We start from the raw sequence: 13,976 nt of genomic DNA on the forward strand, positions 1-13,976 counted from the left end.
ACATAACTTTTCGTGACTTAACAGTATTCCCTCATTTTCACTAATTGAAGGTCTTCTATTTGTCCATTATCTTTTGGGGAAGACATCAATTCTTTATTTGGGTGTAGTTGCATATTGAGGGTGTAATATACATGTTTTTGAAGAGTGATTCATATAGTAAGGCCATAACTTTTTGAAAATTTGCAATGCTCTAAAGGCCAGATTCACAAGGAAGGAAATTTAGCCTTTATAAGAAATTTGGAGCTCCATATTGTCTGAGTTTATTGATTTATTGCTTAATATCTGTGTTAATGACTTTTTTGCAGGTTGGGGAAAGGCCTGCAAAAGATGAATTTTGCCCTCCACCATACACCCACTATGAGGTTCCACCAAGCTTTTATCGATCTGCCATGATCCTGAAGCCACAGCTAGGACTGGGTGCAGTGTCCAGGTTGCCATCTGCCAAGAGCAGGATTCTCATTGCAAGTCAAAGGTCCTCAGGGAGTTGTCTCCATCAGCAAGGAGAAATAGCAAGTGCTCCCAGCCTCTACCATCCTGATGCTTCAGGTAAAGTATGAACTTTCTTTCCTTTCCCTTTACTGTTGTCACCAATAAGATACCTTTTTTTGAGACAGAAAAATCACAAAATGAGCAGCATTTTGACCCGATTGTACAAAGCTCCAATGGCACTTTGAGGTGTGTCTTTTTATCCTAAGGTAAAGCTGAACAGGGAGTCTGGGACTTGTGCAAAGGTTGTTTCTCAGGTCATTGCCAAAGAAAGAGAATGGTTTTCAATAATAATTCTCACTTTTCACCTTTTTATCTTCCTTCACCTTGTAAATGCCTGAAAAATCTTTGATTTTGTTCTGTGGAAGATAATGGGACATAATGAAGACCCCACCGCTCAGTCTGGATTTGACATTCCCCACCACGTTGTGCTCTGAAAACCTGGGCAGTGTTCAAATGTGCCAGCAGAGATCTTGATTCTCTGAAGGCCTGGTGTACACCTCTTTGGAGACAACATTTCTAATACCTTTTTCTTCCTAGCTACTGCCCAGCTCAGCATGACCCTGGGCAGAATTACAGAGGAGGGAAAAGCACGAGAAGAGCTGGAAGGAGAAGTGTGTGATGTCACAAGAAAGGGACAGCAATTACTTCTACAGGACACTCCTTAGAGCCTGGAAAAGTGTGGAGATTTAAAAAATGCACCTTTCAACAGGAGCAAATTCAGGGACAACTGAAAATCAGTCATTGTGAAAGTGAAGTGTAGCAGCTGTTTAATAGCCTAGAACGCTGCAGAGATTTTTAAAAGTAGTCATAAGGGCTAAAGTTAAGGTCTTATGATCCCTTCTCTTGCCCCAGGTTGGGATTCCTTCTGATATATCCTTATTTAACCTGTTCATGAAAAACTGTTTATAAAAACCTTCAATATGAGATCTTGGAGCTTCTGAAAGCAGGACTGCTTCAATGCATTACCTGTTTTCAAATTAAGTGTTCTCTATTGTGTTTTGCCTTACTCCTTTTATTACAGTTTGCTTCCTCTTTCATCTGGAGTAGTTGTGGGGTCTTTTCCTCCTTGCAAGTATTTGAAAACTATTACCATCTCTCCCCAGTGTCCATCTGTCCATACTAAGAAGCAGGAGAAATTAAGAAAAATTTAGAATGGAAATGCACCAGAGCATCTTGAATTTACCCTGAGAGGACAGTCTCAGTCAGTAATACAGGTTGACAGGATTTGGGGCTTATCAAAAAATCAAGGTTCTCTGTAGTACAGTGCCTCTTGCCAGTATTCTTTACTATCTGACCCTGCATCTGGAGTTTAGCTGATGCCATTAGCAGAAGCTGACCAAACTCAGCAGTATGTGACTTCTGAGACACCCCAAGATTGCAGGCTGGGTTGTAAATACCATTTCTGCCCTGTGACTTGAGTTCAGTCAGCAATGAACATAGGAATACAGGTGCAGAGAGTAATTGGATCATAATTTCCATTTAAATGAAACTGCAAGAATCTGTGAGTTCAGGATATGAGTAGTGCAAGCCTTTGTGTTACAAGAACCAGTTTGGGAGATAGATAAGAGAGAAAATGCAAGCAGAACCCATTACCAAATAAACGTTTTTTTCTGATCATCAGAAATGAACACTGCCTTCATTTTTATTCATCCATCACCCATCCATTACCCACATTATCCTGCATCATTGATGCTAGCAGACATGACTTTTCCTTAGCCACTTTTAATCCATACAGGAGCTTGTCTTGCATGCATGCATTTACTGTCTTCCATGTTATGTGACATTTTAAAATCTAAAGAGGATCATCTTATCAGTCCCATTTTTTATCTGTAGTACTGCCTTTTAAAAAAGCCAGTACATGAGGAGTGTACGTAAGTAAATTGCACGATCTGTTACTGTGATTCTATTCCACTAAAGTGGTATTTTTTAACATTTTCATATTTCTCAAAAGTTTTTTTTTGTCACTTTTTAAATTAAAAAAAAATATTTATTTTTTATCACTGATTATTTTTTGGACTTTGTCTGCTTTGGAGGTCAAGTTTAATTTACAGCTCTCCATCATTTCCTTCCTACAACTGTTATTTTGCTTGTTTCTCTCTAGTCTATTGATACCTTGCTGTTTCAGAAAAGGGTATAAAAGACAACTCCTGGTAGTCCAATAATCTGTCTGTCATCTCTTTCAGGACCCCAAAGTGTGTCTCATCTGGTCTTTGGGCTCTGACTGTTTTATGGATTTTAAATTACACAAGACTTGTTCTGGAGAGGTTGCTAATGTCTCCAGTTTTTCACTGTCCTCCCCAGGACACATTGTTTTCACTTCTGGCATCTCACCTTTCATTTTCCTTGCAAGATGAAGAATGTGTTTAATTTTTCTGCAATACCTTATTCTGTTGTGAAGTACTTTTCACTGGTCTCCTTTGGTTCAACGCGTCTTCTTAGTTATCTTTTGTGTACTTCTGAAATCTTATGCTGGTTTATTTACATTCATTTATTTTTAGTATTTTTTCCCCAATTATCTATTCAAGATTTTGTTATAATCACCTTTTCCTTGACTAAAGCCTTTTTCCTTGTATGCCTCAAATTACTTAATCCTTCTCTCAGCAATATATAACTTCATAGGTCAGCTTACCAGACTTTTTTGTTTTTAATACATCCTTTTAAAAAGAATAATGAATTGCTTATGAAAGAGGCTAAGGTGACAGAAGATAGGACAAGACTGGTATAGGAGTGCAGAGGCATCAGAGAACTGATTCCTGTGCCTGTATCCACAGCAGAGCACACATGCAGACCAGAGATGAGTTGCTGGTTGCCATGGAGGGGATGGATGGTACAGCACCCCCTGGCATGCCAGAGCTGTTGGGGTGTTAATTAGAGTAGGTCATAGTAGGGCCAAACACCTTTCAGCCATCTGTGTTAAGGTATCCAACACCCTTTTCAACCACTTTTCCTAATTTGTCTGTTGGCTGTAGTATTATTTGCAGTATATTTGATCTGCATCACTGGTTCTGCCGCACTATTTGAAACACAAGATTAAACACAGCTTTGATAGAGTCATATTTGCAAACATGAGTAAATAACATGCATGAACATATGGGCAGCATCTGGGATGCAGAGCCAGTAAGACTTGCTCACGGGTGTTGTGGGGTTTGAGAGCTTGGGTAACTTCAGCCAAAGCAGCTAGGGACTAAGGGGTATTTTTTCTGTCAGGGATACCAGGCCTGCCTTCAAGATTGCTAATCAGCATCTCTTGCAGCTTGATCCTGAGCTTTTAATCCAGTTTCCAATCCTGGTGATATCAGTCATGCCCTGAGGTAATGGAAACAGAAGGATCTAGCCAGTTGCTATCCCGTGACAAAGTGTGCGGTACAGCGGAGGCTTTTAAACAGAAATCGCTGTGGCACGGTATCGAGGACAGCAGCAGTGCCTCTTAATGAGGATTTTATTCCCCTTTGCCATACCATTCATAAAGCAGCAGTCTGGTTAAGCAGCACTGATAAGCTGGGTGGTTTGGCCCATGTATAATACTAATCCTCATAAAACTGACTCTGAGGTAATTGATAATTAAATCCCTGAACTGCTGTGATGGACTGCAAGTATTATAACTGCATTAAGGGTTTTGTTAGTTTTACGTTATGCCAAGTAGAAAGTAAAATAATGAGTGCTCCCTCAAGTGTGATCTCTAAGTGTGATGCCTAAAGTGTGGTTGGATCAGGATGTAGGACACGTGGTGGCATTGGCTGCAAATGCCTTATTAAGCAGTGCTGCTCCTTTGGTGGGTCAGATAAGAGGCCTGACTGTAAGAAAAAGTGTTCTGCAAAGTAGGTAAAATAGGAAGTCATTGAATTATGATATACTTATAGGTGCCATAGAGTCTCTGAAAGCTTAATATTTGTTTATTTTATGTAAATAGACTCTGCTCTTTCTATGGGAAACTTTTAAGTCAAAACAAGCATTGAAGCATACTGTGTCTATAACATGTAAAATATTAATATGTTTTCCTTGGTTATAAAGACTTCTTGAAGCAAGTGTGTCAGGATTTGCATTCATTAGCTGATTATTTTGGTGGAATTAATGTCTGATTTTGAAAAGTATAACAGAGATCTCATAGTTAAAGCTTCACTTTAATTATGCTCATTAATTTAACTGAATTCTACATTTTTCAGTAGTGTTTAGGGTATTTTTTCTCAAAGAGTGAGTTAATGAAATGTTACTTCCTTATCACCTATCTGTGTATTAAACTTGTCAGTCCCGAGGGTCTAGCTTCTCGTCTCATTTCTAAGCAAGTCAACTTTCATTGAAGATAGAATTTACCCATAAATCAGGACTTCAATATTTGTCCTTCCTTGGACAGACACAGATATATGCATATATTTGTGTCTTTGCATATGTATAATGTGTTTCATTTCAAATATGTCTAGAGCTTTCTCCCAGCAGGAAAGTTTTATTTTCATGTTTATTCTCAGGAATAAACAACCAAATAATGACCTATTAATTGAACATGTAAATTAGATTTGATTATAGAAAATAGGTTTTGAGGTTACTTCCTGAAATGTTGCCTTACTGCTACTCCAGCTCTGTCTGTACTTGCAGTCTGAGGTCCTTGGGTTAGAACTGGCAAACTTCTTAACTGGTTAAAGAAAGAGGGACAAGGGAAGAGTTCAGAGAGGAAAATGTTCTCTGTCCTCCACTAACCTGCTGTTTTTAGTTCGCAGTCTCTATTTTCTTTGAGAGAGCAATCTGACTGTATTTCATTAAAAAAAAAAAAGTTTCAAAGGGACTCACACACTTCCTCATAAATTTTTTTGAGGACATTGTCATCTTACTTGAGACATTGCCATCTGCCACCTCTCTGCTCCAATTACTGTGTCTTCAAGGAACTAAACCCCATCATTTTAGAAGAGTTGTCTATATGACAGTTGTACCAATCTGTCATTTGTAAGAAGAGTATGTGGAGCAATCTGGGTGTAGGAGTAGGCAAATGCTTCCTACCTTGCCTCCTTCCTGCTGAGAGCCAAACGTTGTCTCTGGCTGGACATCCACAGCTCTTCTGAGCAGTCAGTGGTATGCAGCTCCAGTGCAGAGAAGTGTTCTGGGTGCACTGGGCTGCTAGTGGAAAATGCAATGAGTGAGACTCATGCATGGATGATTCATGTGCTGCAAGTTTTTGAGGGATGCTGTGCTTTTCACATTAGCTGCCAAGCGAACATGGACATTTGCAGCTTGAATGAGTTGTGAGATGACAAGTTCTTGGGGTGTTGAGAAAGTGCTAACCAGCCTTGGTTTGCCTGGGAGCTGGGAAGGCACAGAGCAGTTTTTCGGTTCTTTTAAATCTGAATCGTGAGGAGGTGAGCATTTACTACCATATGATGGCGGACTGACCCATCAGAAATTAATCAGTGTTCAGCAGTGACAACTGTTTGGCCTTTGGAACTGAACTGTTCCAGGCTTGACAGTATTTGGATGAGAGACCATCAGGGCAGCTGGGCTCAACCTGCTCACTGCTGTTTAGGTGTAAACCATTAAAGCTGTATTCTAAAGCCCCTTTCCTCAGTTCTTGTTCAGAGAGAAATTGTTATGTCTGTACAGGGAAATGACAAATGTAGTGGCACCAGAAAAGATTTCTCACTTGTGCGATTTGTTTTTAATCTGCAAAGATACCAATGTTTGGGTTAACTCTGAGCTGGGTTAACTCAGCTTGTATTATCTCTGACTGATGCAGTGACTTTGGAGGTAAGTTTTTCCCAATTTCCCAATATGCAATGAGAATAGTGACGTTCAGATCATCAGTAAGTGAGAGGAAATGACATCTAATGACTAAAGTTTTAACAGAAACGCTGGTGAAAAAAAATAAAAAGGGAAAGCAAAGAAAACTAAAAAACTCTATGACCAGATAACAAAGACTTGCCAAGGATCCCTGAATTATGGAGTTTTAAAGTCTTGAACTGCTACTCTTTTTCATAAGAACATATCTATATAACTAATTTCTTTAATTTTTCATTCATTTCAGCTAAAACATATTTCAAATTTCACAGAGAAATTACATGAAAGTTGCTTTTTACCCATGCACGAAGATGCAATTCTAATGCAGCAGAGATGCATAAGAAGTGAAGTTCAGACTTTGAATAAAGTCTCCCAGGCACATCTAGTTTGTGTCAATCAGTCCCTAACTCAAAATGTTTTTATGTTTCTGGATGGGAACAGCTTGAAGTGTCATAGAAAATCACTTGTGTGCATACAGACAACAATACTTAATTCTATAATTAGCTTCAGGCAGTGAGACAACTAGAAAGATTTTTAAGCTTATTTTGGCAGATTTTCATTAAAATAAAAGCTACTCATTAAAATAACTTTTGTTTTGAACTCCCAGACCTTGTTTGCAGGAGTACATCTGTACTTTTAAGGAACAGAAATAAAGCAAAAAAACATGCATGAGAAAACTTGATGAAGTTTAGAACAGAAAATACATACAATAGGCTGATGTCTCATGTATTTTAATGAGAAAGAATACACAAAATTACTTAGCTTTAAGGATTTAAATGCATCCCTAATGAGGATAATGTCCTGCCCTCAGGTCCTCATGGTACAGAAGAACTGGATTACAAAGAAGAGAAGTGAAAAATAATTTAAGGATGATGATGAGTTCAAGATGCAAAATATTGTTAGTTCAGGGGGAATTGGAATTGAAGTCATAAACTAGAAACACACAAAAAAGTATGAGGAAAAAAACACTGAATCCTCTGCCCAAGTCTGGAAGAAAGGTAAAGATGGTTGGGTAGTTTGTAACCAAAATCCTTTTGGTTTTAAGGAAATTCTTCTTCTTCAGTGGCATTCATGTGCTTGGTCACAAACTGCAGAGAACAGTCAGTCTGGGGACTTGATGTGGGCACTCATCAAGTGATGTGGTTGAGTTGGAGACCTGGGAGTCTCAAGTGAGCCACACTGCCCTAGGCCAAGCACGTTTGAAATGTTTTTTGAATAAAGCCATTTCTAACTTTATTCCACTGCCCCAGTGGAATTTCCCCTGTTTTGTTGCTGGAAGTCTGTGATATTTATAGTTTGTTGCTGTAAAATGGAAATATCTTGTTGTGCTACCACGCGAAATAACTCACGCACTCACACTAAGATTGAAAGAGTAAAAGGCAGTAACTTTTATTTCTGACCTCGCAATATATAGAATTACAAAAGTGACAGTGGATTGGAGGATGAAATTGCCACCTCTCCAACTACACTGTTAAACCAACAGTCCATCAGTTCTCTCTTCCTACAAAGAAGAATGTAAAACAATCATTATTTACATGAACAGTGTGTGAGAACTCCAGTAGAAATATGTAAACGTTAGAAGGCATAGAAAACTTTTAAAAGAACTTTAAAACTTCTAAAAGAACAGGGTGACAATATCTGTCCCTCTGCCTCAATTTTCAGAGATGCTTAGGAAAAAGAAATCTCAGCTTATGTAGTCCAGGTGCATTTTTTGAAAACCTGTAAAACCCATGAGAGGCAGCCCCATAGCTTCTCCCTGCTGCCACTGAGCTGGGCAGGTTCCTTGCACCTGCAGCTGCTTACCACGAGTGCTTGTCTCACCTTCAGATTTGGGGGGTGCCTGGGCTTGGTCTTGTCACTGATGCAGCATATGGAGTATTTTGCAGTGGGTAGGGAAGAAGTCTTGGCTTTGGAAGAAGTCTGGGTGCTTTGCAGCTAGCCATATATCAGCTGTAGTAGACCACTGTCAAAGCAGCACTGCACAAACCTGGCAGTGAACTGGTGGTGACCATCACTGCCTATCTCTTCACTGTGCTAATGTGCCTGCTCTGCCCTTCACCTGCACCTGGAACCCATGGCTACCTTTGAGCTCCTCTTCACAATATCCAGAGGAAGCCACATTCAGTATCACAGTCCAAAATTGCCTCTGCTGGTGCCAGGGATAGGGAGTGAATGGGGATTTTATTAGTCTTTTATTACTCACTACAGATATTTGTTATTTTCATTTGGGTTACTCTGCACAGCATGTACTTCTCTGGGCTGGCAAAGGTGCTGCAGACATCCATCTCCTAGGGTCTTAATAAAGGGCTCAACCTGAGAAAAATGGGTACAAAAATGCATTTTTAAGAGCCTTGAGTATATAAATTGTTTTATTCATTGAGCAAGGAGCACTGTTTTACCAGAGAACAAAACTCTTTTTAGCTGGGTGTTACACCTATTTCTGTTTCAAAAGGAAAAGCTTAGTTACATTAAACAAAGCTTAGCATTAGTATTGTGATGAGGTACACAAATATCTTTCAAAATCCCTGTAACATTTTTCTGCTCAAAAGAGTTAGTCTTGTTTTCTATAAAGTCTTCTCAAAGTGAAATGCTTCATTAAAATTAATAAGGCTGTGACCTACATAGTTTACAAAAGAATTAAATACTGTAATAATATGACCATATTCTTACTGTGCAGTTAATTTGTATTTTTCTTTATATTATGAATGTTCACTTCTTCCTTTGAAGTTTTTGTCAGGCTCATGTACAAATAGTGTTCACTGAATAAGAGCAGAAAAAGGGTGACTTCGTGGCCTTTTCTGACAGAATATGTTGACAGCTTATAATGCTGCCTTTTCTCCTATTCCACTGGTCCCAATTAAACACTCTAGCATTGGGTTTTGGAGATTGTGGTTAATATTTTTTTTTAAATATGTATTTTTGCTGCACAGGATTCCACAAGGAACAGGAATCTGGTATTCTCAAATCTAGGAAGAAAAAGCTCTGTCCAAATTCATGTACACTTGAGGTCTGGAGTCGCTTGGTATCCAGACCTTCCAATCAAAAGCAAAATCTAATCTTTAGTCCTTGACCTTGAAGGCAAGACTGCCATGATCATGGACCTTTGGCCTGTGAAAGAAAAGAGGAACATTTGTGAACCTGTGTTCTGTATTTGCCTAGAAAAGTTTGCCTGAGCAAGAGCAGCAGCGTACAGGTTAGGGCAGGAGCTGATGACAGATGAGTGGTTAGTAAGCACAGGCAGGCATCACAGCTGAACTGCTGCTGTGGTCTAACTCCAGGTGTTATAGACCTGCTGCTGGCACTTGTCTGAGACTTGGTGGATGTCACTCACATGGGCTGATGTCTTAGCAAGGAGAAGTCCACCAGTGGAAATGGCCAGTATGTTAAAAAAGTAGGACTTTACAGGTCATGTCCTTGTTCCCATGCTTGGCACAAGAAAAAGGAAAAAAATTCTTATTGGAATTTGAAAGAAAAACTTCAAAGTGTTTTCTTTGATGAAATACAAAGAAATTCTGTGTCCTTGAAAAGAATTGTTGCTGGTCTGTAATACTTTTCAGAATTGGAGGTTTTGCATAGTGTGTTTGTTTCTTTGGGTTTTTTTAATTGGGACATAATAAATGTAAAATTAGAAAGTGATAGGGCATTGAAGAAGATAACATTAAAAGAAATTTGTAACAGTGTTGAACTATGTTACTTTGCTGGAAGTTTGAGTTATGCCACATGAGTACTTGGCACATTTCACCTTTTAAAAATTATGACCTGAAATTTTTCCACCAAATGTCTTTTCAACACAGTAAAAAAATAAGATGTCACTGCAGTCTGATCAGCCATTTAAACTTGTATTCAGTCTTAATACTGCCTTTATGTAGCTGGGAGATACAGGTAATGGTCAGTGTCTCACAGTTAATTTATTTAACAAAAATATCTTTCTTTTTCCTTCTTTCAGTTGATCTTAAGAAAGGATCATGTCCAAGTGCTGCAAAATCAAATCTCCCCAAGCCCTGCCCATCTGGACTTCGTCCCCCAGGTTATTCACGGTTGCCAGCAGCTAAGCTGGCTGCATTTGGGTTTGTCAGGAGCTCAAGTGTGTCCTCTGTCTCCAGCAACCAGTCAAACGACAGCGCTCAGAGTGACCAGAGCAGGACAACTAACCGTAAGTCCCAAAAGTGCCCTTCCTTCCAGAGAGATATTAAACAGATGTGTTCCAGGATTGTAGTTTCCATATAGCTCAGAACTAATGAAATCTGTGCGGTACTTGCTAATCTCTTCTGTGCTGCTGCCTTTGGTTTGGTATCTTGATTGCCCAGTGACGTTTTTAAACAATATTAATAATATTTTTAAATATTAATAAACAATCATTAAATTATAACAACTATTTAAAATATTAATAGCAACAGATGAACAGGGCCTGAATGTTGAGGAGAGGTTATTTTCCTTGCTACAGAGAAAATCCCATTAAGAGTGAATCTGAGGCATTCTTTCTTGTATTTAGTTTTTAACTGGAACATGCCTTCTTACAAGCTGAAATAGTAAATAAATGGAGTGAACTGTGTTTGGCAAGTAAATGGTAGCCAACGTAGAACAGGACAAATATTATCTAAAACAGGAGATATAGTCTTTCTCATCTACTTTTCTTCTGCTTCTTAATATTCAGTATAATAAATTCAGCCAGTGATATGAAAAATTGAGCCAGTGATATGAAAGAGATCAGGATTGATATTGTAGTACATCTACCAGACTTTGAATGATCCCCTGGCAGAAATGTTATTCCAAATCCTATTTTATGTAAAGACTGTTAATTTTTTAAGTACAAAATAATACCCACTGGATTGTGCAGTCCCTGGGAAATGTGCACATGCCCTGGGCTCAGAGCAGAAAGGGGGATTGAGGGATTTTCATGCCCATTTTTCTTTGAAGACTGGATTGAGCCTGAACTGTGTCAATATCAAAGCAACTGGTATCAGCCAGGAGGGGTGCAGACAGGGCCACCAGGTGACAGGAAGCAGCAGAGGAGACAAGATGCTGCAAGCTCCTAAATATTTCACTGTTTTTATTAATTGGAAATTAATTAAAATAAAGACAATTAACATAGTTCAAAACCCTAAGGATTTTCTCTTTCCCCTTTATGTGGGGTGATTGAAATGCAAAAGACTAATGTCAGCAGGGACTTTTAACTTTTCCAATGCCCCCAAACATGCTTGTGTCTTGTTTTACTGTTGGACTGATCACTCATTTTCGGTTATTTCTTAATAAGCTTTACTTTGAGGTTAGTCAACATATTTTGCTTTGTGCTTTTACCCTACATTTATGCCTTTGGAAAACTTCTACTTTTATCTGGTGTTGTAACCTTTAAGTCTTTATTTACATAAAACCTTTATTAAGAACAGAATTACCTGATATCTGATTAGATCTAAACTACATCTCTGCAAGTAATATTGTTGTTTAGCAGTTTCAGGTGGGAATCTGAAAAGAAAGACATCTGTAGATACAGCACTATCCTTGAACACACTGGGTGTATACAGGTTCATACAAATCTAAAAGCAAAATACTCCAAGCTGCTGAATTTGAATCAATTGATTTCTATTTTAAAAACTGTGGAAGAAGCATTAGCAATCTTGGGGATAGAAAGTTATATCTGATTCTTCAATTCTCTTAAAAGAGGTTGATTTCATTTATGTATTCTGGTGTATTTTTATATTATCTTTGTACATTAAGCCCATAAAAACTGAAACCACATTCCAGACACTGGAAGGACATGGAAGCATTTGGTTTCAGCTGACTCAGCTGAGGATGGTAGTGTTGGGATCAGGATGATGTGACCATCCTGTGCATATTACAAGATCAGTTTTGATGGGTATGAAAATTACCCAGGGGAAGTGTTCTGCTTGTACAAATTCATGTGGAGATGAGTTCAGCCCATCACCTGATGAAAACCAGCACCTGTAACTTTTCTCTTGCTGCCAAGTTAGATAACTGATGGAAGCTGTCGTCTAGTTTCCCACCACCTCCATGTAAGAGCAAGAGAATGAGCCCCTCCCAAGGGTCATTTCTGTCATGTGGCTCCTGTGACATGCACAGCTGTCTGGCCCAGAAGTCTTTTACTTCTCTGTAGTTCCAAAAGGATAGTGCTTCCTCCTGGACAAAGGTGAGGAAAGGAGAAGGTGTGCTGCCAAGCAGGTGAGGGCACATCTGGTGTTTAGGGTAAGTTGGTAAGTCATCACACAAGGTGACACCTAACATCACCTGCTTGCTTTGGGTTAAAGACAACATGATTCCTGTTCATGGGGCAGATAGGTAGGAAGAAAAAATGTTTCCTCACTGTTAATTTTTTAACATTCATAGAAATGTTATCTGTATGAAACTGTGCCATCTTTTTCTATTTATAGTCTATGTGCCAGCAAGAGTTAAATTAGTTGCCCAGCACCCAGGGAGCACAAATTAGTTGCTTTCCATTCTACCACAGCTTATTTAACACAGAGCAGCAGTGCACTTCAACATGCACAGAAAGGATGTAGGGGAGAAGTACTGCTCAGGAATCTTGGCATGACATATTATTTCTTCCCTTCACTGTCTGCTGGAAGAACAGTTTTATTAAAATTAAATAAACAGCTGATTCTGTAGCTACTACCTGAGATCATGTCTTTGACTAAATCAGATCTCCTAGAGGGCAAGATAAAGCTTTACTGTTAATTTCCTAGCTCAGTAGGGTAGAAAAACGCAAAATTATCTAGCTTTAGAAGTCTTCAAACACACATAACACAATTTTCTATTTAAGCAGCATCTCTGCATGTCAGGGAGACAAAAGTAGTTGATAACATCTTACAAGTGTGCATTTGTTATAAATAGAGGAGCTGCTACTGCTGTAAATCAAGGAGCTCATTTCAAAATCATGACATTTTGTAGGTTACTAAAAAACCAATGACTATGGCTAGGTGGGGGAAAACACAGGTTTATTTTAGGGACAGGGTGTTTTAGGGTAAACAGTGATTCTTTAAGGGACCCCAGTGAGATCCTGTTCTTGCTTTTCTCTCCACTGCCAGATGTCTTGTGGTGCTATTTCTGCCTAAACATATTTCTTTTCAGAAGTCCCAGCTAGTGTCTCTGTCTAGGGAGTAAAACCAACCTGTTTAGAATAAGGAGACATGATGTTTGTGTTGAGGGGAAGTTTGTTAATGGAGCTGTAATGTGGCAGCTTTGTTTTTCACCAGATTTCTCCCCTTCCTGTGACCCCTCTAAAAGCAGTAAGCCTGGATGTGCATGGAGCCTGTGCTGTTCTTGGTTGACTTTCTGGTGATACCTCACATATTCAGATTGACACAATTAAATGGATTTGAAGCTGTGGGACTGTGCTCTTTTCCCATGGTGAGACAGGACACACTGCTCAGTACTTGTCTACTTGTCCTCAGGTCTTTCCTGGAGTTCCATCCCAGGGTTGTGGGTATCAGCCAGGCTGCTTTTTGCCAATAACATGCCAACAGTGACGGTCTTTCCACCAGCTGCTAATCAGGATCAGTCGTAACAGGGCTCTGCTCCTATGGGGTTCTGCCCAATTTTTCTGTTGAGACTGAAGGGGCAGCCTCTGGGATAGCCCAGGTTGAGGCTCAGCTCCTGGTCTTGTTACCAGTACTCCACAGATCTGTTCTGTGGCACAGATAGGTTTGTCCACTAATATATTTGTTCAAGATTACCTGAAAAATTCAAATTTAGCCCTAGCTCAGGTGTACTAC

The 13,976-nt window shown here is 39.2% G+C and overlaps 1 protein-coding gene across 1 annotated transcript in view; it reads left to right on the forward strand.

Moving 5' to 3' along the window:
• The window catches only part of MTUS2 (microtubule associated scaffold protein 2), a 157,974-nt gene that overhangs the window by 7,688 nt on the left and 136,310 nt on the right, over positions 1 to 13,976 (forward strand). Inside the window, exons 2-3 of the mRNA XM_053934181.1 lie at positions 306 to 546; positions 10,196 to 10,402. Of these exons, the coding sequence (XP_053790156.1) occupies positions 306 to 546; positions 10,196 to 10,402 (448 nt within the window). The remainder of the gene's footprint in view (positions 1 to 305; positions 547 to 10,195; positions 10,403 to 13,976) is intronic.

The sequence above is a fragment of the Vidua chalybeata genome, chromosome 2 (assembly GCF_026979565.1).
Source record: "Vidua chalybeata isolate OUT-0048 chromosome 2, bVidCha1 merged haplotype, whole genome shotgun sequence".
Taxonomy (NCBI): Eukaryota; Metazoa; Chordata; class Aves; order Passeriformes; family Viduidae; genus Vidua; species Vidua chalybeata.